The 27,032-nt window shown below is 42.1% G+C and overlaps 1 protein-coding gene across 4 annotated transcripts in view; it reads right to left on the bottom strand.

The window, feature by feature from the left end:
* LOC140188100 (transducin-like enhancer protein 4) overlaps window positions 1-27,032 on the bottom strand; it is a 196,995-nt gene that overhangs the window by 59,594 nt on the left and 110,369 nt on the right. For all 4 annotated transcript variants that reach the window (XM_072244055.1, XM_072244056.1, XM_072244057.1 and 1 more), the window contains one exon: window positions 1,348-1,452. In XM_072244055.1, coding sequence (XP_072100156.1) covers window positions 1,348-1,452 — 105 coding nt within the window. The remainder of the gene's footprint in view (window positions 1-1,347; window positions 1,453-27,032) is intronic.

The raw sequence follows: 27,032 nt of genomic DNA, 5'->3' as shown, positions 1-27,032 counted from the left end.
TTGAAATCGAAAATGTTTCTGTTTGGCTGAAATGGGGAGACCGATGTGAGTGAGGGTGAGCAGGGTGTTAAACTCTGCCCATGACACGCCCAGAAGCCAGCGTATCACAGGAAACAGTATTGAATAGTCTTCTAAACTGGAACAAGAAGGAGTCTGACAAAAGAAAACCACTAAGATTGGCAGAGTGAATGGATTATTCTAAGTCAGTCAAAGTACAACAGGAAAAAAATTAAGTTTATGGGTTTCCTGATAACACAGATAAAATTATTTTCAGTTATCAGACCACAGTCACATTTCTGTTTCCAATCAGTTCCACAAATAACAATTGTGCGGCAATAGTGTCGTGAGACTTACTTATCAATATATGCTGATGACAACTTATCACCTTATTAAACTTGACAAATATTGCAGCAACATTTTTATTATATACTGGCAGAGCTGCTGAACTGCAATGAATAACCAAGATCCTTCTTACAGTGCTGGAATGCAATGGAATTGGACCTCTGCATGTTTTAGTATCTCAATGAATCAAACTCCAATCTCCCAGCACCCACATGAATGCAGGAAAATACATTCCCAAGTAATAACACATGCGAATATTAGTGATGGGGGATAGGTCCTGAAGAATGGAAGTGAAAAGCCAGTCACTCATTTGTACTTGCTGATTGGGTTTAGGGGTGTATGCAGTGTGGAGGGGGGGTGGAAGGGGAGGTGCCAGAGAACAGGCAGGTAAAGGGGGAGGAAGCAAGTTGGCACCAGCAGAAGAAGGAAGGGACAGACTGAGAGATGGTTGGGGGGGCAGACCGAGAGACTGGACTGGGGCAGGACAGATGGAAAGTTGGTGGTGTCAGGCAGAGAGACTGGGGGCAAATGGAGAGACAGGGGGCAGATGGAGAGACAGAGGGGGCAGACGGAGAGACGGGGGGCAGACGGAGAGACGGTGGACAGACAAAGAGACAGAGGGGATTGCAAGAGTGAGTGAGCAGAGAGACAGCAAATGAGCAGGGAGAAAAAATGAAGAGAAAGAATCACATAAAAACCTGAACGCTCTCATCATAGGGCAGAGAATGACACGGCAGTGGGGAACATAATGACAGCACATGACAACAATGATGGAAGGCAAAAATCCTCTAGTCTATGCAGTCTGCCACACAATACAAAGATGATAAACATCAGAATTTATACACTCCCTATTCCCCTAGAAACTATGATAACTGTTTGGAAATTAAAACATAGAGAGAAAAAAAATCAAGCTACTTTTATCAGAGGGTAAATAACAAATTCAGAGTGACAAACTGAAACGAAACAGGGTTGGAAAAGGGGGAAACTCCCAAATAATGCACCTACATAGTCATTCACTGAATCCCGCTCCTCAGTCTTCTTCTTCTTGAGGTGGATAGGATATTCCGAGGAGTTTCTTGGTTTGTCTCCGTTGGATGAGTGCACAGAACTCTGTAAAAGATAAGATGACCCAGGTGAACTTTTGGGAGGGGTAGACTATGCAAGATGTACAGAGAGAAAGGGGAGTGAAAATAAAACAAAGCATAAATGATTCATGCACTCATCTGACTTAAAGACAGAATCCTTTTCCATAGATAGTAACTAAAGCCACACCCAGTTTACTGGGGTCTTGCAGTTGACAACCTGCTAAGGTTTTTAAGGGGAATGGAGATGAACACATTGAAAAATCCCCTTCGCTTTTTTTCTCAATATTTAACAATTTAGATTTCAGAGTGATCAAGCTGATCATCATCATCATTATGTGTCGAGTCTAGGACATGGACAATTATGGTCTCATGACTATGACTACTGTTGGCAAAATTTTCTACAGAAGTGGTTTGCCATTGCCCTCTTCTGGGCAGTGTTTTTACAAGATAGGTGACCCCAGCCATTATCAATACTCTTCAGAGATTGCCTGCCTGGTGTCAGTGATCGCATAACCAGGCCTTGTGATATGCATCAACTGCTTATACGCCCATCCATCACCTGCTCCCTTGGGCTCACGTGACCCTGACCCTGCTACACCTTGCTCAAGGAAGACCTGCAGGATAGCAGAAGGAAAGAGCACCTTACACCTCCTTTGGTGGAGACTTATCTCCACCCTGCCACCCAAATCAAGCTGATAAATTAATGCCCTCCTTCTACTCATTTCCCTTGGAAACTTTTTCACCTTTATCTGGTTCTCCATGGGAAGCTATAAATAAATCTGCTGCCACCACCACTTTTGACAGCATGTTCCACATCACCACTGAAGAACTGGACTCTCACTGGTCTAGATTATCATTATCTCTACAACTTTCCCTTTTCTAGCAGTGATTGTTTTCAAATAAACATCAGGAGGTAGATTTTCAGCTCATCAACATTTATGAGAAAAACAACAATAAATACCAGTTCTAACTATTATGTTATTTAACCGGAGAAGGCATCACAAGAGACTAATAATTGTTCTCACCAATATCTTTGCCCATATCTCCAAGAATTGAACTGATTTTACATTATGGAAACCAGCCTCCCCTCCATGGACTCTGTCTACACTTTTCCCTGCTTCAGTAAAGCAGCCAGCATAATCAAAGACCCCACCCACATTGAAAATACTTCCTTCTGCCCCCCTCCAATTGGGAGCTTGAAAGCATATAGCATCAGGCACAAAGACAGCTTCTATCCCACTGTTACAAGCCTATTGAACACTCCCCTAGTACAAGGTGAGCATTTTTGACTTCATAATCATAAAACATGAGATTTTGCAGATGCTGGAAATCCAGAGCACAGAAAATGTTGCAGGAACTCAGCAGGTCAGGCAGCATCTATGGAGAGGAACAAACAGTTGATATTTTATGCTGAGACCCTTGCCCTGATGAAGGGTCTCGGCCCGAAACATCAACGGCTTATTCCTCTCTGTCGATGCTGCCTGGCCTGCTGAGTTCCTTTGGCATTTTGTGTGTGTTACTCTGACTTCCCAATCTACTTTGCTGTAATGTTACTGTCCGCCTGCAATGCACTTTCTCTATAATTGCAACAAAATATTTTGCATTCTGTTATTGTTTCCCTTGACCTACTTTAATGCACTGATTTATTTATTTAGATACAGCAAAATGGGCCCTTCTGGCCCGCGCACCCAGCAACCCCCAATTTAACCCTAGCCTAATCACAGGAGATTTTACGATGACCAATTAACCTATCAATCAATATATCTTTGGAATGTGGGATGAAACCGGAGCACCTGGAGGAAACTCATCCCATCACAGGGAGAATATATACAGGTAGCAGTGGGATTTGAACCTGCGCTGTAAATCACCATGGTAACCACTACTCCACTGTGCTACCCCACTGATGCGATATAACGATCTGTAAGGATGACATGCAAAACCAGTTTTTCACTGTATTTTGGTGCATGTATCAGCAATAAATCAATTTAGCAATTTGATAAGAGTTAGTGGGAGCGGCCAAGAAAGTGGAAAACATCCTGTACATTTATGAATGGCGCGTTGGAATTCCATTGTTTGCCAGAGAGGCAAATAAACAGTAACGTAGCATTGCCACAGACCAGAGATATCAAAGTTCAAGTGCTGCTGTGTGCTTTAAACCCATTAGCTTTAGTGCCAAGCTGAACTTGCAAGTTTGGCATAAAACTATATATATATATATATATATATATTTACACACACACATAAAAAAGATAGAAAATGGTAAAAATATTCAATAGATCAGGCAGCATCTGTGAAAGTGATATCACAGGTCAAAGGTCCTTCTGACAAAGTTTGCTTTTCGAGGTCATGTGTGTGCCTTGCTTCCCAATCAACTCAGAATAAAGTAGGGAACACCTCACACTGCATGATTGCAAAGCCCCAGGAGAAAGGGATTTCACAGGAAGTGTTTCATATCAGATCATCATGTACTGAGGTACAGATAAGTATTCAACATTACAGCATTTGTACTTTGGACACCATTTATTGATAATATGGAGGCAGAATATCAAGGGAGGGGTACAGTCGCTGTTCACAATTGGCAGCTCATTGCTTAAAATCACTAAACCAGCATAAAGTACCAACCACTGGCAACTAAATTCCCCCATTTAAACTGGGATTTGAGGTTTGGATTTGACCCCAAACCCCCCAAAAAAACGTAAACATGCAAAGTTCTAAAGTTTTGAATGCTGAGTTGATGCCAAATGGGTTTCAAAGCTATCTGAACATTTGGTTGTGATTAAATGCCATGGACAATTTCACTTCATGTCTACAGAATAAGGCCAAAAATAACCCAACAAATCCCCACTGTAAAAGAAGGAAGCTACTAATAAAGACATAGGAGACGCAACATAATTTCTTGATGTATGGCTTCCAACTGAGGCTGGGTATAAAGGAGCCGTTAAGTATGCTTGGTTCATTGGTTAGCTTCCATTTGCTTATCCAAAAAGCCTTGAGAGCCTTTGGCTAAAGCTGAGTTAATTAGTAGGCAGAGCTGAATGTGCTGAAAGCATTATGCATGAGTAGATTATTTATTTATTAACTGATCTAGCAAGGACAAGGCCCTTCCGGCTCAATGGGATGCACTGCCTACAACCCACATATTTAACACGAGCCTAATCACAGGACAATTTACAATGACCAATTAACCTACTACCATCTTTGGACTGTGGGAGGAGACCAGAGCACCCAGAGGAAACCCTCGCACTTCACAGGGAGAATGTACAAACTCCTCACAAATGGCGCCAGAATTGAACTTTGAACTCCGGAACAACCCGAGCTGTAGTAGTGTTGTGTTAACCACTATGCTACCATGGCAACCTCACAAGGTTCCTCACCTCCTGACAGAAGTTCAAGGAGGAATACACCCCTGTGAATCATAGGCAAGCATGATCAATGTATGGTCATGTGACATTGCTTCCCCACCCAAAGGTGAGTTACATAGAGTCATTATATAGTACCTTGAGATGTGTCAAGTGGCTGTTGTGACATGTCTAGTGGGTAGTGCTTGTTGCTTTCGCTTTCAGCTTCCACTGCTGACTAGCAGTCTTGGAAAGAGAGCTGAATGTACAGGTCTCCCACTGCCAGTACATTGCCCCTCCAAAAGCAAGCCTCACCAACTGCCTCCTCACTGGCAACACCAGGAAAGTGAACTCCTTTTGGACTCAGGCTGACCTACAGGGGACAGGGAGGAGGTCTGGCCCCTGCCCACATAGCACGTAGGCCTACTGGCTTGAGGGCACGCCTTGGCGCTCGTGAACTAGATCCTCAGCTATGGGTAAGTAGCTAGGCATCCCAGGATCTCCATATTTTCTGCCCAGACATGCCCTAGGGAGGTCACTCCAGTGCTGAACACCCCCATTGTCCTTCGAGACAGACAGACGGCTATCAGTACCTTGAGATTCATTTTCTTGCAGGCATTAACAAAATAAATAAATACAATAGAAATTATGAAAAAAATATACATAATCAAAGACTGACAACTAATGTGCAAAAGATTCAAGACTGTTTAACGTCGTGCAAAGGAGAACAAAATAATTGTTACGGTAGATCTGAAGCAACATAAAAAAACAATAATAACAAATGCAATAAATATAGATATACAAGATAGTTTATATACAGTACACAGTTTGATTATATGTCCAGAAAGTGATGCTAGGTATAGGAGTATTTGTACATAAGTGACTGATAGGAAATGATAACTTAGTTGTGGTGGGGTGGGTTACTGGGTAGAGGTGTTGACCAGCTTTACAACTTGGAGAAAGTATCTGGGAAAAGGTGGCAAATTGTGCAAATAAAAACTGGTTTAGTTATTACCTGGTGATTAAAACCTGATTACAAAATAAAGCGGCTACTATTAAAAAAAACAATTTCTGTGCCACCTCTCTCCCACCAAAAAAAAAGTGCATATTTATCTCCATGAGTTTTATCTCCTGGAAACCTCAGTTTCATTGCAGCCCCCATATGTGCACTCACCAAGAAGACCACTGTAGGATTCCTTTGATCAAGTGAAGCAGATCAAGCATTCTTAGAACTAAAGTGACACTTCACCACTGCCCCAGTCTGCAACTTCCTAACCCATCCTGTGCATTCATCGTCGAAGTAGATGCATTGGATGTTGCCACTGGTGCTCACGGGGACTTGAGGTTTAAGTGCAGAAAATGGAGTCCCAGTCCTCCACCTCTTCGTGTTAACAAGGAAAAGTGTAGGCTGCTGCCACTGCCTATGCGTTCCAGATTCAGGAACAGGCCAGCCATTCTTTTACTGGTGCAGTGAGTGTACGTTGCACTGTTCTTTGTCAGCTGTGTGGGCACGTGGCCGAACAGTAACTGAAATGCTCCCGCACACACAGCCTTCGTACCGTGCAGCTGGGATTTTCTTTTACATAATGTAAATATGATCTTGAAATTATGTTAATACAATTTTGAAAAAACACGAATATAATTTTGAAACCTATGTTAATAGAATTGTGAAGTACCCTGTAATTAACTATGTGTTCATGAATATAATCCACATATAATAAACATAACACAACCATTACTTTGAAACATTAGAGCTTCAGTATATTTACATTGTTAGTGTTTCAAGTTACAACACCGTTACAACTTGTAACAATAAACAGAGAATGGAAGTCAGTAGTTCATTAGTAACCGCCAGCCAGAGAAATTGTTTACAAAATGTCAAAAGGTTTTCTTTGTTGTAGTGTATTTCCATATAGCCTTCAATTATTAAATAGAATCAAAAGTATGTGGTTTTTCAATTTTCATTCCAAATATTCATGGAATACATATTGCATGAAACATTTAAAGTGTTATGCAGTTTTCCCTGATCAGAGTAATAGTTGGTCTGCGCAGCTGTGAAAAAAAAAATTAGAGGGAATATTGGTGTGTTGGTCAAACGGGTAATATTTTTTTTAAACACAGCAGCTGACATCTACAAGATTTTTGTTCCCTTTGCAAAAGCACATTCAGCCATTAAGCCAAACATTTGTTCATGATGGCATAATAAATGGTTATATTCCAGCAGCGCGGACAAAATAAGCCAGCACGTGGACTTCTGAAAAACAACAGATCCCAATTCCAGCCAAAATGGTCTGGATTCACTCCAGACTATCTGCCATTAAGCATTGAACTCTGCAAATCTAGAGTAGTCAGTAGAGAGGAAGTCATCACCCTGACACAGTGGTGTCAAGAAAACAACCTCTCCCTCAGTGTTGCAAAACCAAAGGAGCTGGTTGTGGACTAAAGGAGGAATGGAGACAGGCTAACCCTTATAGACATCAACGGATCTGGGTTGAAAGGGTGAACAGCTTTAAGTCCCTCAGCATAAACATTACCGAAGATCTCACGTGGTCTGTACATATCGGCTATACAGTGAAAAAGACACAAAAGCGCCTCTTTCACCTCAGATGGTTGAAGAAGTTTGGTATGGCCCCCACAAATTCTAAGAACTTTCTACAGGGGCACAATTGAGAGCATCTTGAATGGCTGCATCACTGCCTGGTATGGGAACTGTACTTCCCTCAATCGCAGGACTCTGCAGAGAGTGGTGCGGACAGCCCAGCGCATCTGTAGATGTGAACTTCCTACTATTCAGGACATTTACAAAGACAGGTGTCTAAAAAGGGCCCGAAGGATCATTGGGGACCTGAGTCACCCCAACCACAAACTGTTCCAGCTGCTACCATCCAGGAAGTGGTACCACAGCATAAAAGCCAGGACCAACAGGCTCCAGGACAGCTTCTTCCACCAAGCCATCAGACTGCTTAATTCATGCTGACACAACTGTATTTCTGTTATATTGCCTATCCTGTTGTACATAATATTTATTATAAATTACTATAATTGCACGTTACACATTTGAACGGAAACATAACGTAAAGATTTTTACTCCTCATGTATTTGAAGGATCTAAGTAATAAAGTCAATTCAATTCAAGACATTTATGCAGGACTTACGACACCAGGCAGAATCAATACTAGACTCACAGGAGTGAAAACCTTGCAAACCAACAGGAACTTTGAAGATCCAAATCTCAAAGTAAATTTATTCTGGAATTACTACACACTATATGTCACCATACACTACCCTGGGATTCATTTTCTTGCAGGTATTCGCAGCAGAACAAAGAAAGGCAACAGGAACAATGAAAAACTACACACAACGGAGACTGACAAATAATCAATGTGCAAAAGAAGACAATCTCTGCAAATATTAAATAAGTAAGTAAGTAAATAAATAAATAAATAATGCTGAGAACATGCATTATAGAGTCCTTGAAAGTCAGTTCATAGGCTGTGGAATCACCTCAGTGTTGATTCAAGACTCAAAGTGCATTTATTATCAAAGAATGTATAAATTAAACAACCTTGAGATTTATTTGCTTACAGGCAGGTGCAAAGAACCCAATCAAAAAAAAGACCAACCTCCAGTGCCCACAGAGAAAGAGAAAAAAAACCAGATCATAAAAACAACAGAAGTGAGCAACAACAACAGCTTCCAAACAAAATTGAGTCCTCAGATTCAAATTAAGTGAAGTTATTGACTCTGATTCAGGAGTCTGATTTTTTTCTATTTATTCATTAACGGGATATGTACATCGCCAGTTAAGCCAGCATTTATTGCCCATCCCTAATTGCCCTTGAGAAGGTGGTGATGAGCTGCCTTCTCGAACCGTTGCAGTCTCTGAGGTGTAGGTACACCCACCGTGCTGTTAGGGAGGGAATTCCATGATTTTGACCCAGCGACAATGAAGTAACAGTGGTGTGTTTCCAAGTCAGGATGGGGAGTGATTTGTAGGAGGATTTCCAAGTGGTGGTGTTCCCAGGTATCTTCTGTATGGTAGTGGTCATGGGTCTGGAAGGTGTTGCCTTAGAAGGGTAATAACTGTTCCTGAACCTGGTGGTGTGGGACCTAAGGCTCCTGTACCTTTTTCCCAATGGCAATAATGGTGTCATATATTCCAATGCTTTTTTGAAAAGTTTAGTGAAATGATTTAGATGGGAGTTAAATATTTATTGGTGTGCCAGAAGACAATATTTTTATTTGTCTGTACAACCTTGAACCTGGAGATCCAGTGTCAGATTGCTTTCACTCTGTCACTGAATGCCCCTGCCCCTAACCACAACCACCTCCAAACCACTGCTAGGTGTTGTCCTGGTGATTTTTGATACTTCAACATCAGAGTTTAGAAATCACAGTTCTCCTGTGAGGTCTTAAGACAATTCTTTCCACCACTGTTTTCCCTGAGGCCATGAAACTACAGTAACAGATCAAAATTTTAATACACAATAAATGAAATGCTTCTTGCTGTCAGCTTCAGGTGAGCTGTGCAAGATTTTAATCCAACTCAGTCTCCTGAGACCTTCCACTTTGGCATATTGTCAAATAGTGTAACAGCCTTGCATTAACTTGGTCAGCACAGGGCACTTTACAACACATTGCTTTCCTATCCTTTGCCACTAGCCTTCATGAGAAGATCGATCATTTTTAAAGATACAACAGAGAAATTTTAACCCTCACCTTATACATTGTGCAATTAACTTTTCAAATCAGAAGTGCCTTTTCGTTTCTCCAGTATATTAAGCATTTCAAAGTTCAGAGCAAATTAAATTTATTATCAAAGTACATATATGTCACCATATACCACCCTGAGATTCATTTTCTTGCAGACATTCACAGTGAATACAGGAAACCCATTAGATTCAATGAAAGACCAAATCCAACAGGTGGACAAAAAAACTACTCTGCAGAAGACAACAAGCTGTGCAAGTACCAAAAGAAAAAATAAATAATATTAATAATAATAAATCAGCAATAAATATTGGGAACATGAGACGAAGAGTCCTTGAAAGTGAGTCCATGGACTGTGGGAACATTTCAGTGATGGGGCAAGAGAAGTTGAGTGAAGTTATCCCCTCTGGTTCAAGAGCCTGATGGATGAGGGGTTACAAATGAACCTGCATATAATGAGAAAATAAAGGAAACATCAAAAAATTTCAACCCTAAATTCATCACCACTTTCAGTGTTTTCTGAAGTGAACTTTAACCTCGGCATTATTCTGTATACCATTTTATTAGGTATAAGAATGGAACCAGGTGTGCTCTTCTCCTGCTGTAGCTCATTCACTTTTAAGTTTGACGTATTGTAATGTTCAGAGATTTTTTTTACACACCACTGTTGTTAAACCTGGTTATACAAGTTACCATCACCTTCCTGGCAGCTTGAATTAGTCTGGTTAGATCTCCTCTAACTGCTCTCATTTTCACCCACAGAACTGTATGCTGGCATTTATAGCAAGAGGATTCGAGTACAGGAGCAGGGAGGTACTACTGCAGTTGTACAAGGCCTTGGTGAGACCAGACCTGGAGTATTGTGTGCAGATTTGGTCCCTTAATCTGAGGAAAGACATCCTTGCCATAGAGGGAGTACAAAGAAGATTCACCAGATTGATTCCTAGGATGGCAGGACTTTCATATGATGAAAGACTGGATGAACTAGGCTTATACCCGTTGGAATTTAGAAGATTGAGGGGGGATCTGATTGAAACATATAAAATCCTAAAGGGATTGGACAGGCTAGATGCAGGAAGATTGTTCCCGATGTTGGAGAAGTCCAGAACGAGGGGTCACAGTTTGAGGATAAGGGGGAAGCCTTTTAGGACCAAGATTAGGAAAAACTTCTTCACACAGAGAGTGGTGAATCTGTGGAATTCTCTGCCACAGGAAACAGTTGAGGCCGGTTCATTGGCTATACTTAAGAGGGAGTTAGATATGGCCCTTGTGGCTAAAGGGATCAGGGGGTATGGAGGGAAGGCTGGTACAGGGTTCTGAGTTGGATGATCAGCCATGATCATACTGAATGGCGGTGCAGGCTCGAAGGGCCGAATGGCCTACTCCTGCACCTATTTTCTATGTTTCTATGTTTTACTGGGTATTTATTGCTCTTTGCTCCACTCTCTGTGAACTCTAGAGACTGTAGTGCGTGAAAATCCCAGGACAGCAGCAGTTTCTGAGGCACTCAAACCACCCTATCTGGCACCATCATTCCACAGTCAAGCTCACTTAGATCACATTTCTTCCCCACTCTGAACAACAAATGAATCTCTTGAGCATGTTGCATGCTTATATGCATTAAGTCATGATTGGCTGATTAGGTACCATATTTGCATTTAATGAGGTTACAGGTGCACCTAATTAAAGAGGTTGAGTACATATATGCATCTAGTGGATGTCAGTTTATGAAACAATCCACCCAGTGACAACTAGCCGGCTTCAAGTGGTAGCCCAGCCAAATTGACGTCCCTTTGATTATTTAGTACTTAAACCATCTGAAAAAAGTCGAAGTCCTGCATAAGTCTTTCCTTTTATTTTAAAATAAGTTTATAGTGGCTCATTTTTAAAGCATGCTGGGATGCATAGTGACAGCACTGAAGCTGAATGTAGAGAGCTGTACAGAAATATGGTCAGCGGTGAAAAGACCAAAAAAATCCATTCTTGGTTTTTTATGCTGAATACACATATAATTGAGTACATACTGTGGATGGCTCCGAAATATGGTTCCACGGAAATTCAGAAGTGCAATGCAGAGTCCAACTATAATGGAAAAATATATGTTTGGTGCAGGCGACAATGAATACGGAGCCTTCTTCACTTCCTGTATTGAAGGTCAGGCAAAGGTAAAGGAGAGGAGTTTAAAAGAAAGGGAAAATGCTGTAGAAGTGGGTATAGCAGTGGATGTTCCTGGTGTTCTGTAGGGGCGGTGTTAGGTCTGCTCCTCTTCATGTGATATGTCAATGATTTGGATAACAGAATTGATGGCAGACATCCCACCTCTCCCGGAAGTTCCGGGAGTCTCCCGCATATGAATAGTGGATCCCTGATGCCCGCAAATTATATACAATATCACGGAAATCAATTTTTTTGAGAGCAAGGGAGAGAAAGCAAGAGAGAGCAAGCGAGCAAGAGAGAAAGCAAGCGAGAGCGCTTGAGAACGCGCGAGCAACCATGAGAGGGAGAGAGCGTGCGCCATGGCAGAGTGTTCCAAAGAAAGTATAAAACGTACATCACCCCAGACTACACTAAAGTGTACCCCTGCCTAATAGGGGTCAAAATAATGACAGTTTGCTCGCTGCACTGTTTGCAACAGTGACTTTTCTATTGCCCATGGTGGGTTAAGACTGTAAAAGACGTGTTGAGGTGAGTTTAACAGGTGTCATTCGTTCATTAGCGTAGCTAACGTTATTTAAACTAACTGGCCAGCTGCTAAGGAGCTACTCTATTGCAGACATCCCACCTCTCCCGGAAGTCTCCCGCAAATTGATGGTGCTACCTCCCTGAAATGAGCTTTTGCAGGGTGGGATGTCTGTGATGGCGTTGTGGCAAGTCTGCATAGGTGGAGGAGCTTGTAGTGTTGAGGAAGCAACGAGTCTGCAGAAAGACTTGGACAGATAAGGAGAGTGGGTAAAGAAGGGGCAGATGGAATACAGCATAGGAAGGTGCATGGTCATGTGTCTTGGTAGAAGGAATAAAGGCGTAGACTATTTTCTAAATAACAAACAAATGCAAAAATTAGAGTTTGAGAGGATAATAAAGTCAGCCATGATGGAATGGCAGAGCAGATTCGATAGGCCAAATGGCCCAATTCTGATTCTGCTCTGATGTCTTATAGTCTTATGGATCTTGTCTATTTGGATTTCAGCCAGGCTTTTCACAAAATCCCACGTAAGCTGGACTGTAAGGTTAGCATCCCATAGAGTCTGGAGAGAGCAAGTTAGGTAAATTCAAAAGAGGTCCAGGTACACTCTGCGGAAAACTATCTCACATGCGAAGTAGCAATTCCAGACCAAACTTGAATCACTGAAGGATGCTCAACAGCTGTAGCAGGTTTGAATGCTATCACCTCATACAAAGTGAAACAAAGTGACATAGGTGACAACAAGGCTTCGCCCCCAGATAAACTCAATGCCTTTTATGATTGCTTTGGCCATCAAAATATGAAGGCACCTTCATGAGCTCTCACAGCGATGATCCTGTGATTTCAGTCTCCGAGGGCGACGTGAGAGCACCTTTCTGAAGGGTGAACCCAAGAAAGGCATCTGGCCCAGATGGGGTACCTGGCCGAGTACTAAAGACCTGTGCTGATCAACTGGCTGGAGCGTTCACTGAAATTTTTAACCTCTCAGTTCCGAAGTCTGAGGTACCCGCCTGTTTGCTGTAGGCTTCAATTATACCAGTGCCCAAGAAGAACGTGGTAACCTGCCTCAATGACTATCGTCCAGTAGCACTTCCATCCCCAGTGATGAAGTGTTTTGAGAGGTTGGGGACGCCTGATATATAACTTGGATCCACCCTAATTTGCCTACCGGAGCACAGCAGATGCCACCTCACTGGCCCTTCACTCAACCCTGGGACACCTGGACAGCAAAGATGCATACATCAGGATGCTTTCTCAAAAATCAACTTCAGCTCAGCATTCAATACCATCATCCCCTCAAAACTAATCAATACACTTCAAGACATTGGCCTCAATTCCTCCTTATCTAATTAGATCCTCAATTTATATAACCATATAACAATTACAGCACGGAAACAGGCCATCTCAGCCCTTCTAGTCCGTGCCGAACTCTTACTCTCACCTAGCCCCACCGACCTGCACTCAGCCCATAACCCTGTCCATATAGCTGTCCAATTTAACTTTAAACGACAACACCGAACCTGCCTCAATCACTTCTGCTGGAAGCTCGTTCCACACAGCTACCACTATCTGAGTAAAGAAGTTCCCCCTCATGTTACCCCTAACTTTTGCCCTTTAACTCTCAAGTCATGTCCTCTTGTTTGAATCTCCCCCACTCTCAATGGAAAAAGCCTATCCACGTCAACTCTATCTATCCCTCTCATAATTTTAAACACCTCTATCAAGTCCCCCCTCAACCTTCCACGTTCCAAAGAATAAAGACCCAACTTCTTCAACCTTTCTCTGTAACTTAGGTGATGAAACCCAGGTAACATGCTAGTAAATCTTCTCTATTTTGTTGACATCTTTCCTACAATTTGGTGACCAAAACTGTACACAATACTCCAAATTTGGCCTCACCAATGCCTTGTACAATTTCAACATTACATCCCAACTCTTAAACTCAATGCTCTGATTTATAAAGGCCAGCATACCAAAATTTCCTCACTTGCAGACCCCAGTCAGTTCAGACTGGCAATATCTCCTCCACAATCTCCATCCACACAGATGCACCACACGGCTGCGTGCATAGCTCCTTGCTCTACTCGATTTACACTTACGACTGTCTGACTAAGCACAGCTCCAATGCCTTATTCAAGTTTGCTGATGACTCCACTGTCATAGGCAGAATCAAAGATGGCGATGAATCAGCATATAAGAGGCAGATTGAAAATCTGTCTCAGTGGTATCAGAACAACCACCTCTTACTCAATGTCAGCAATACCAAGGAACTGATTATTGACTTGAGGAGGAAAACAGAGATTTAAGAGCTTGTTTTCATCAGGCGATCAGAGGTGGAGAAGGTCAGCAACTTTAAATTCTTGGTGCTATCGTTTCAGTGGACCTGTCCTGGGCCTAGCACTTACGTGCAATTATGAAGAAAGCAGCGCAGCACCTCTACTGCCTTAGGAGTTTGCAAAAATTCGGCATGCCATCTACTGTACAACTTTGACAAACTTCGAGAGATGCATGGTGAAGAGTATATTGACTGGCTGCATCACAGCCTGGTCCATCTGTTCAAGGGTATTGGAAACACCAATACCCTTGAACAGAATATCCTACAAAAAGTACTGGATACAGCCCAATCTATCATGTGGTAAAGCCCTCCCTACCACTGAGCGCATCCTCAATGGAGTTTTTTTGCTGGAAAGCAGCATCCATCATTAGGATTCCCCCACCACCCAAGTCATACTTTCTTCTCGCTGCTGCCATCGGGAAGGTGGCATAACAGCTTCAAGACTCACACCACCAGGTTCAGGAATAGTTATTACCTCTCAGCCACCAGGCTCCTGAGCCAGATGGGATCATATCACTCAGCTTCACCTGCCCTATCAATGAACTGTTCCCACTAATTTATATTGACCAGTGTACTCAAAAACCTTCTGCTATGCAATTTTTTGCCCAGTGACATGTGCATGGAATTTTATATATAGAGGTATTCATTTTAACAGCAAGCAAAACACGGTCAATAAGAACTTTGATCTCTGGGTTTGATTATTTTCACTCTCGTTCATCTGCACTCTCCTAAAACATACATAGCAGGCCTGTAGTGTGTAACTAGACAACAGGGTGACCCGTTGGGGCACTCTTTGAGAGAAGGGTAGTGCAGTCTGATGTGATCAGAATGAACATTAAATTTTCCTGAATGCTATTGGGATTGCTTTGCTTTGGAAACTTAAGTAGAAAACCTCAGTTTATTAAAGAAGAACGACGCGCAGCAAAGCAAATATAGCTGCTCCTCATTTAACGAAGGGCACTTTTGATGCATCATTTCTGGTTTATCTACCACCCTTGTGCCTCTCGTTGTCATTCTGGAGATGTGCAGCCCTTTCATCCCCCATTTCTTCAGCTCTTCTGCTGTTTGTTGTTTGTCTCTGATCCTGGAGACGTGCATGCCTCTCCTCCTCTGTCTCTTCTTCTCTCATCTTTTTTTGTCCTGACTCTTTGATCCTGGAGTCGTGCAGCCCTAGCATCATCCGATTCTTGTTCTCTCCCTCTCCTTGCTGCTTCCCGATGACATTTGGTGTCATCTTGACCATAATGTCCCCCTTCCCTTTCCACGCGGCATAATTAGGCTGACCATTTTTTTTTACCCTAATACTGGATAGAAGATACGAAGCACTAACACCAAAGGATGCTGATTATTCTTGATGCGTTTGGCACTCTCCTATATGGATGTGATATAGTCACCACTATCCTTTGACTGCAGCAAAGGGTTTTATGGGTGTCTCGGAGTTTGTCATTACAATAAGATTTAATTATCTCTTATTGATGAGTGGCAGTTAGATGTGTCCAAATCCTGCACATGATGGTGATTAGCAGAATGTGACCCCTCGAAATAGAGCTGCCCTGCCTTTTTGCTCCAGTGTCGCTGCTGAGGCTGGCCGTGCGCATGCGTCGGGCTGTCGCGTCCCGATTTCCATGATGGCTGATTGGGTCTCGGGTGAAAGCCAGCCTGTTGATTTTTGGCGAATGAGGAATTTTATATGAATATATAACCTTGAACTTTCCCTGCATTCTGTAAGTTAGCGCACTTTAATTCGATTGAGCCAAAAAAAGTGCTGCTGTAATGCACCGTTTGCGCCAATTGGAGGTCACAAACAGGCAGACAGAGCATGAGAGTTTTAGTAGTATATAGATGAAGGATTTTCTTACCGGAGCTTCTTCACACCACCCAAATGTGATTTGCTTGCTAAATGATGCTTTAAAAAGTCAGGTTTCCAAATATCACTCCACTTCTTCCTACTTGCAAATCCTCCAGCAACTTTAGCATTGCAACAGTACATTCAGGTAAAACCAGTTTCTATATTGTACATAAATATTTCTCGTAACTGAACATTCCTGACCTCATGAGCTTTCGATGTAGCAGTTTCTATTGTTTTATTAAGCCACTGTGCTTTAAATGAACCAGCAGTTCTTCTGCGCTTCACGCCCTTTGCTTCTTTGGAATTCAACATAGTGAATCAATAATTTCTTCAATAAGAACAGTATAAATAAGCCAGTTTTAAAATCTGCAGACAAATCTTTGCAAACTCCACGCCGTCAACACCGTCTACATCAGAAACCGGTAAAGGAAACACGATCGTGAAATATACTTAATGTGCCAATGATGTACATAGGGTGATAACATTTTGTGTGCTGGTAGCAAGAAATGCGCGTATGTACACACACACACACCCACCCACCCCTCTAGGGAACATTGCCGTAACCTATGCAACACACACAAAATGCTGGAGGAACGCAGCTGGCCAGGCAGCATCTATGGAAAAGAGTACAGTTGACATTTCGGGCCCAGACCCTTCCTCAGGACACTATGGGTTCAATTTCACAGACTCTTCATCTTATGTTCACAATACTTATTATTTTTTCCTTCTTTTTCTATTTGCACAATTGTCGTCCTTTGCACACCGACTGCCTGCCCTGTTGGCACAGTATTTCATTGATTCAATTAAATGGTTATTGGATCTATTGAGTATGCCCACAAGAAAATGAATCTCAGGGTTGCAAATGGTGACATATATATCTTTATTTACTTATTGAAATACAACACAGAATAGGCCCATCCAGCCCTTCAAGCCGTGCTGCCCAAAAATTCCACCCCCCCCCCATTTAACTCTAGCCTAATCAAGGGACAATTTACAATGATTAATTGAGGGGGACCTAGGAGGACAGAGTGCAAAAAAAAACGTCATTTAGCAAGCCGGCCATCAGTCAGAGCATGTGTGTAGGAGATAGGACATTATATGGCAGTTGAATATGTCGTAAGTGAGGCCGCACTTGGATAAAATGCTTTGAGAGGTTGGCCATGACTAGACTGAACCCCTGCCTCAGCAAGGACCTGGACCTATCATAATTTGCCTATCGCCACAATAGGTCAAAGGCAGGCGCAATCTCAATGGCTATCCACACAACTTTAAACCACCTGGACAACACAAACGCCTACATCAGGATGCTGTTCATCGAATATAGCTCAGTATTTATTCCCACAATCCTGATTGAGGAGTTGAAGAACTTGGGCCTCTGTACCTCCCTCTACAATTGGATCCTCGATTTCCTAACTGGAAGACCACAATCTGTGTGGATTGGTGACAACATATCCACCTCGCTGACGATCAACACTGACTGGTGCACCTCAAGGGTGTGTGCTTAGCTCACAGCTCTACGCTCTATATACACGACTGTGTGGCTAGGCATAGCTCAAATACATCTATAAATTTGCTGATGATACAACCATTGTTAGTAGAATCTCAGGTGGTGATGAGTGGGTGTACAGGAGTAAGATACGCCAACTAGTGGAGTGGTGCCACAGCAACAACCTTGCACTCAACGTCGGTAAGACAAAAGAGCTGATTGTGGGCTTCAGGAAGGGTAAGACGAAGAAACACAAACAAATCCTCATAGAGGGATCAAAAGTGTAGAGGGTGAACAGCTTCAAGTTCTTGGGTGTCAAGATCTCTGACGATCTAACCTGGTCCCAACATATCAGTGTAGTTATAAAGAAGGCAAGACACCAGCTATACTATATTAGGAGTCTGAAGAGATTTGGCATGACAACAAATACACTCAAAAACTTCTATAGTTGCACTGCGGAGAGCATTCTGACAGGCTGCATCACTGTCTGGTATGGAGGGGCTACTGCACAGGACCAAAAGAAGCTGCAGAAGGCTGTAAATCTAGTCAGCTCCATCTTGGGTACTAGCCTACAAAGTACCCAGGACATCTTTAGGGAGCGGTGTCCCAGAAAGGCAGCGTCCATTATTAAGGACCTCCAGCACACAGGGCATGCCCTTTTCTCACTGTTACAGATACAGGTAGGAGATACAGAAACCTGAAGGCACACACTCAGCAATTCAGGAACAACTTCTTCCCCTCTGCCATCCGATTCCTAAATGGACATTGAATCTTTGGACACCTCCTCACTTTTTTTTTTATATACAGTATCTCTGTTTATGCACGTTTTTTAAAATCTATTCAATATACGTAATTGATCTACTTGTTCATTTATTATTTTTTATTTTATTTTTTCTCTGCTATATTATGTATTGCATTGAACTGCTACTGCTAAGTGAACAAATTTCATGTCGCATGCCGGTGATAACAAACCTGAATCTGATTAGTTTCCTGATTCTGAATGCTGTGTAGTTTTAGTCACCCCGTTGTTAAGGGAAGATGCGGTTAAACTGGAAAGAGTGCAGTAAAGATTTACGAGGATGTTGCCAGGACTAGGAGGTCTGAGGGGTGATCTTATTTGAGGTTTATAAAATCATGACAGGCATGGTTACAGTGAACAGTGACAGTCTTTACTCCGGGGATGGAAAGTTCAAAGCAAAGGAGCGTAGATTTAGGATGAGGAGGGACCTGAGGGGCGACTTTTTCAAGCGAAGCTGGATGAGCATAGAGAACCAGCTGTGGTTGTGGCAGATACAACAGATTATTATCTGAATGGTGGCCGATTAGGAAAAGGGGAGGTGCAACGAGACCTGGGTGTCATTGTACACCAGTCATTGAAAGTGGGCATGCAGGTACAGCAGGCGGTGAAAAAGGCGAATGGTATGCTGGCATTCATAGCAAGAGGATTCGAGTACAGGAGCAGGGAGGTACTACTGCAGTTGTACAAGGCCTTGGTAAGACCACACCTGGAGTATTGTGTGCAGTTTTGGTCCCCTAATCTGAGGAAAGACATTCTTGCCATAGAGGGAGTGCAAAGAAGGTTCACCAGATTGATTCCTGGGATGGCAGGACTTTCATATGATGAAAGACTGGATCGACTAGGCTTATACTCATTGGAATTTAGAAGATTGAGGGGGGGATCTTATTGAAACGTATAAAATCCTAAAGGGATTGGACAGGCTAGATGCAGGAAGATTGTTCCCGATGTTGGGGAAGTCCAGAACGAGGGGTCACAGTTTGAAGATAAAGGTGAAGCCTTTTAGGACCAAGATTAGGAAAAACTTTTTCACACAGACAGTGGTGAATCTGTGAAATTCTCTGCCACAGGAAACAGTTGAGCCCAGTTCATTGGCTATATTTAAGAGGGGGTTAGATATGGCCCTCGTGGCTAAAAGGATCAGGGGGTATGGAGGGAAGGCTGGTACAGGGTTCTGAGTTGGATGATCAGCCATGATCATACTGAATGGCAGTGCAGGCTCAAAGGGCCCAGTGGCCTACTCCTGCACCTATCTTCTATGTTTCTATAAGTATCATTTAAGAGTCACTTGAATTGGGACATGAAGTGGAGGGGTTTGGCAAGCTATGGGCTGAACGTGGCAAAGCTCGACAAGCTGAGTGGGCACTCTGGTTGGCATGCACTCATTAGGCTGAAGGTCCTGTATCTGTGTTTCATTGCTCTTTGATCATCAATGTCTTCAGGTCCTCCCATCTCCAATTCATAAAAACCAGCTATCAGTTCACGGGTCAGTACAGAGACAGGAACATCCCCTTCAAATATAATACCAAACTCCTGCTGCTAAAATTAAACCAAAATTCCATCCCCCACATCATGCCGCTTTTGGCTGTGAGTTGGTCTCTGCCACAGCCTCTGCATAAATAAACACTCGTGCCCTGATTTTAAAGTCTGCTCCTCTATCCCTTTTTTTTCCATTCATCACTCACACTCCATCAGTTTCGAACTGAGGATTGTTAATGGCTTCTTACTGCCGCGACTTACCCAGTCATTACCCAGCGGGAACAGTGCAATACATCAAAAACGTGATATGTTTATTGGATCCCATTATATCTCACTGCACCTCATTCAAGCTACAGGCCCTGGAGTGCCATAACATAAATTGGTAAGGGAAGGAAGCGGTAGGGACAGCAAATTAGGAGGAAAATGTGAAAAGGTAACAGAGAAGATGGTGATTAGCAAGAAGGTTTCCTGTTCGTGTATACACGTAGCTGAAGCATAACTGAATGCAGGAGATAAGCGGAGACAAAGGATGATTCATTTCACTGACAGCACAGAAAGATCCTAAAGACCTTTCAGTGGGATTCCTGAAACCAGCTCCACATCTGATAGATTAGAAATGAACATTTGGGGTGTCACGGTACCATGGTGGCTGGCACAATGTTATTACAGCGCCAGTGACAAAGGTTCAATTTCTGTCACTGTCCGTAAGGAGTTTTATTTGTTCTCCACGTGACTGTATGGGTTTCCTCCCATATTCCAAAGACATACAAGTTAGTACGGTAATTGGTCATACAAGTGTAACTGTGGGGGATGCGGTCTTGTTGAACTGGAAGGGCCTATTACGGCCTTGCATCTCTAAGTAAAAAACTTCAACCCATCAGAAAAACTAAAAGTGCTGGAAATAGTCAACAGGTCGGGTAGCATATATTGAGAGAGAACAGTTAACATTTTAAGGCCAGTGATATTTTATGTTTCACATTTACTTAAGATTTTCCAGATATTTTCATATTTAGTCAGACTTCTAATCTTCATGTCTCCAGAATTTTAAAAGAAGAGCGCTTATTCTGAATATTTAGGTTAGTTCATGGTACAAAGATGCTTTAAATCTGGGCTATTACAGACGGAATGGGTTAAATGACCTCCTATGCAGAAAATCTCTCCCACCAACACCCACTCAATTATAACCTCATTTCCACCACTTCTGAAGGATGGAGAATGTTTCACAAAAATGTCAGGAATTTGTTAATTTTGACAATACAGAAGGAAGACACAGAATAAAAACAGAAAACGCTGGATCAGACCAGGCAACATCTGTGTTAATGTTTCCAGTGTGGGACTGGGGCAGAGAAAGGGAAAAGTAAAAACAAGGTAAGTTTTCAGTAGCAGAGGTGGGGAAGTAGGGATGATGAAATAAAAGGAATATATCTGAAAGGGAAAGTCCAATTCAAAGTTCAAATTTATTGTCAAATTCTGTATACCATGAGTTGCCAAGTCCCAAGAAGTAAGTCCACAGGTAAGAAGTCAGTTCAACGCTAAGGGGAGTGAAACCAGTCCAGCTGTCCAATGAATGCAGGCCAAAACTGCTCCCAAACCTGGCAGCATGGGACCTCGGACCTGGGACCCAGGACCCAAGACTCCTACATCTCCCACCCAATGGTTGTAGCGAGAAGAGAGGGAGATGGGTCAGACGCAGGCAGAAAGTGGTGAACACTGGTTTGTGTTCTGATCTCCAGCACTCTGGCTCAACACTTTGATTGGCACAGAGTAATGAAGCTGACCATGTGTTTGTTTCCTGTTCAAGTCCTCGAGCCAGTGTCCATTCCTAGCAATAGCTGTACTGAATTCTCAAGGGTCAAGTTTGGAGAATCCTTCAGGAGATGATAAAATCACTAGTTCACTTGGATGCTTCAAAAGGGGAGATTATAGGCTGCGGATTGCAATATGCGTAGTTCAGAAGTATATCTCGTAGTTTCATGAGCTGCTTGGAAAATGACGCCTTATGTCTCCAGCACCATCTTGGACTCAAAATGGGTTAATGGGACCATTGGGTTAATTGGTGCAGTTACACGCACATTATGCATTTTTACATTATGGGTTGTCATTAGCAAAGTGGTGGGACAGGCAAGTCCAGAATGCATGAACAGAATGAAAAAATAAAGTTGACTTAAAACCATGACCAACAGAAATGGCCGGATCTGATGCTATAGAAGTTGGCTCAGTTCTGACAGTAAGGTTACTTAATTCATCAGACTATTGCCTGACCACTTGGTTTAACATTTCTTATAAATTCCTCCTATTGTTCTAACGGTGCAGTTTTCTTTCCTCCCCTTCTCCCCTCCCCACATCCTCCAGAAAATAAGCAGACACAAAAACACAAAGAAAGCAGGAGGAGGAAAGGGTAGATGGTGCAGTTTGTAAGAAATTTCGACTGACAGGGCAACACAGTGGTCTAACTAGTACCGTCACTGCCTGACTGTAAACTGTGGTGTGTATGAAATAGGTAGAATCTGTGAGGAAATTGATTAGAATATAGGATTAGTCAATGTCTGATTGAAAACTTGAGATAATTTGCTAGACTGAAGAGCGAAATGCACCCAAGGAGATTTTATTGTTTAAAAAAAAATAAGTATGTGAAGTTATAACAGTTGAAGATCAGGTAGGTTTGGAGGGAGTTTCCCTCCAAACTCCCTAATAGTCACTTCTCAAATCTCTCGGACAACACTAAAGCATCAGTAATTGACATACACAAGAGATTCTGCAGACTCTGGAAATCCAGATTAACAAACACAAAATGGTGGAGGCAGCATCTATGGAGAGGAATAAAACGTTGACTTTTCAGCCGTTCCTTTCCAGCCCTGATGAAGTCTCGGCCCAAAATGTTGACTCTTTATTCCTCTCTATAGATGCTGCCCGACTTGTTGAGTTCCTCCAGCATTCTGAGAGCGGCACGGTAGTGTAGTGGTTAGCACAACACTTTAGAGTACCAGTGACCCAGGTTCAATTCCTGCCACTGTCTGTAAGAAGTTTGTGTGTACTGTGTGGGTTTCCTCTCTCAGTCCAAAGACCCACCAGTTGGTAGGTTAATTGGTCATTGTAACTTTATCCCATGATCAGGCTAGGTTTAAGTCGGGATTTGCTGGGCGGTGTGGCTTGAAAGGCCTGTTCCATGCTGTATCTCAATAAATAAAAATAAATAAATTTGTGTGTTAGGCTAAATGATATCTGGTTTGGAAATTATGTGCAGGGCAGGCAGGATAGAATATGATCATGAGTATGATAATGATGGCAGCTCCCTTGGATTTGGATTTCTAAGAAAAAAGTATATTAAAGTTGTAAGAAGCACATAGAAAATTAGTCCAAACGTGAAACGCTGGCTTTTGAATATTCACTAAATGTCACAAACCAAAAGAAATCATGGTCTTCAAACAGAAAAGGGTGACAAACTCTGAATGCATACTCACAACAAAAGATAGTCAAGTAATGGTTTTCAACCCCAGAATGACACAAATGACAAAATGTCTGCCAACAAAACATTGAAATGCAGCTGTCAATTGCACATCACTTTTGCTGTTACAGTGGGTAGCAAATACATAGGGGCTCTACACACCCAACCATGAGTCAATTTCTGTCAAGGAACAGTGACTTATTGCAATTTTGTGTAAGACATCTGCCTTGGTCAAGATGTTGCATTCTGGCCTGCTAGCTCACAAATCTGAACATCTCACATACCTGCTTGTTGACAATGTGAAAATCATTATGAACTACACTGGCTACGCTGACAGGGTCACACCCAAACAGAAGCAACAGTTCAAAGCAGAGTTACAACAGAGGAAAAAGTTTCTCAATATTGATCTTCACCTGGCAATGAGATGGCTCACCAATGCATCAAGGTAAGAAATGCACCATGAACTAGAACTGGTTTATTAATGTCACATATCACAGAACATGCATTTAAGGTTGAGTGGGGTAATGTCAAGGGAGATATGAGGGGTGTTTTCGTATTTTTAATTTTATTTATTTACAGAGTCTTGGGTGCCTGGAATCACTGCCTACAGTGGTGGTAGAGGCAAATACATTAGAGACTTGAGACATTTGGACTGCCTTTTTAAACTCACTGTGGGGAAAAAAAATCACTTTGATACCAGAGAGAGGAGGCTGCCTTCTGATTGCTGGTAATTGCCCAGCTACGGTGAGGGGAGAATGGCTTTGACTGCTCACTGCCTGAGGGGGAAAGGCCCGCCATTGTGCCCGGAGAAGGTTACCCAGTTTTTCTGTGTTTTGGATAACGGTCTTGGACTACAGACTTCATTTTCTGTCTTATAGTTTTTTTTTTGTATACTGTGCTTTTCGCCCGATCGTTCTTGTCTTTTGTGGATCGATGTTCTTGTTCCATTTTTGCTCTTTGTTTTGTGTGGGGAGGGGGGATTCGGGGATTGATGACTGTGCTGCAATTCTTTTCTTTCTTGGCTTCATGGCTATCTGGAAAAGAAGAATTTCATAGTTGTATACCTTGATAACAAATCAACCTTTGATCAGGCACATGAATGTGAGGAGAATGGAAGGATATGGACAGGGGATTAGTTAGTTTGTCCATCTGATTACTGGACTAGTTGGTTAATTAGCACTGTCATGGGCCAACGGCCTATTTCAGTGCTCTACTGGTCTATGTTTTATGTACCAAGGGTCAGTGAGAAGCTTGTCTTGTATACACTTCGTACAGATCAATTCATTACATGGTGCATCAAGGTAGTACAAGTTAAATCAATAACAGAATGCATAGGTTGGTAGCATAGCAGTTTACATTGCCAGTGACATGGGTTCAATTCTGCCACGGTAAGGAGTCTGCACATTTTCCTCATGACCACACGGGTTTCTTCATACATTTCAAATGGGCTAGTAAGTTAATCAGTCACATGGGTGTAATTGGGCACCGCAAGCTCTTTGGGCCAGAATGGCCTGTTCCCATATTGTACACCATCTCCAAATCTAAAATCAACGTTATCCAGAGTTAAAAGAATGTGGGCACAGATCCACTGTTTAACTAGTTCACACAGAAATCCATACAGACTAACTACAGAGAAGATATTCCCCGACTAGTTATCTAGAACAGGGGTCACAGCCTCTAAACAGAATGTAATACTTCAAGTATGAGAAGAATTCTTTCTCTCTGCCCCCCCCCAACAGAGATTGATGTCTTTACAATTCTCTGCCCAATAGGCTTGCAAAAGCTCATTAACTGTGTGCATTAGACAGATTTAGTTTTTGGATGAAGAGATTTAGGGATAGTATAGGAAATCTGCTCCGAGGTAAGAAACGTGGGCACGAATTGGAATGGGTTTTATTACTGCCATGTGTACCAATGTACAGTGAGAAATGAGAAGCTTGCCTTCTACACTGTTCATACAGAACAATTCATTACCTAGTGCAATGAGGTAGTACAAGGTAAATCCATATCACAACGTAGACCCACAGTGGATCACTTCACTCACCTCAATGTTGAACTGACTCAACAACCTATACACCCACTTTCAATGACTCTACAACTCATGTTCTCAGTATTATTTACTACTCTTATTTATTACTTGCACAGTTTGTCCTCTTTTGCACATTGGCTGTTTGTCAGACTTTAATATGTATATTTTTCATAAATTCTATCATATTTCATTATTTTCCTGTAAATGCCTATGTAGGAGCCATATATTTTCTGTTGGTATTGTGTTTTCTATTGCATTTTATTTTGGGTTATGGTAATTCATTATGTGGGTTTGGGCGTGGTAGGAGTAAGTGATTATAGACACGTATGCATGCTTGGTGCCGTTAGTTACAGATAGACAGAACATGGGATGAATACTGTTGTTGACTGCCAGCTTCACTATTACACTTATATTGCTAATTCCACTAACTACATTAATATCATTACCACTATTTTTGATTGCTCATCTTTGCTAGTTTCATAATCAAAAATTGAAAGTACTTTTCTCTCCCCTGGCTTGGAACTCAGTTATTTTGAAGTATTAATTCCCTCACTCCTCGTCTCAGCAGCTTTGGTTCGCATCCGTAGATGTGAACTTTCCACTATTCAGGACATTTACAGAGACAGGTGCGTAAAAAGGGCCTGAAGGATCATTGGGGACTCAAGTCATCCCAACCACTAACTGTTCCGGCTGCTACCATCCGGAAGACTGTACCGCAGCATTAAAGCCAGGACCAACAGGGTCTGGCACAGCTTCTTGCACCAGGCCATCAGACTGATTAATTCACACAGATAAAATTACAATTGTATGCTATATTGTCTACCGTGTTGTACATACCATTTATTACAAATGACTATAAATTGCACATTTAGGTGGAGACGTAGAGATTTTTTTACTCCGCATGTACGTATGTGAAGGATGTAAGAAATAAAGTCAATTCAATTCAAGTAGCCACTATAGCCAGCAAGAAAATGAATCTCAAGGTTGTAGATGATGACATAGTCAATATGTACTTTAATAATAAATTTACTTTGAACTTGAGAGTACAGAGAAAGTACAGTCCAGTTAAACAATAAGATGCAAGAGCATTAACAAGGTATATTCTGATGTCAAGAATCCATCTTATTGTACCAGGGAACCATTCATTAGTCTTATAACAGTGGGACAGAAGCTGTCCTCGAGCCTGGTGGGATATGCTTTCTGGCTTTTGGACCTACTACCTGATGGAAGAGGGGAGAAGAGAGAATGGCCGGATTGTGACTAATTTGATTTATGTTGTTCAATGAAAAGTATACACTGAATCTTTTTGATTTTGAAAGGTAGAGCAGCACAAGATACCAAATGGCCCACACCTGCTTCTATAATCTCAGGAGAATACCACAACTGATTCAAATTATCTGCTGATTCCTGTTGCTGATGTTAACTTCCAGAGCTGTTTTATGGCTTGGTTGGAGT

Source organism: Mobula birostris, chromosome 26 (assembly GCF_030028105.1).
Source record: "Mobula birostris isolate sMobBir1 chromosome 26, sMobBir1.hap1, whole genome shotgun sequence".
In the NCBI taxonomy this organism is placed as follows: domain Eukaryota; kingdom Metazoa; phylum Chordata; class Chondrichthyes; order Myliobatiformes; family Myliobatidae; genus Mobula; species Mobula birostris.
This window is presented reverse-complemented; position numbering and strand designations above follow the sequence as displayed.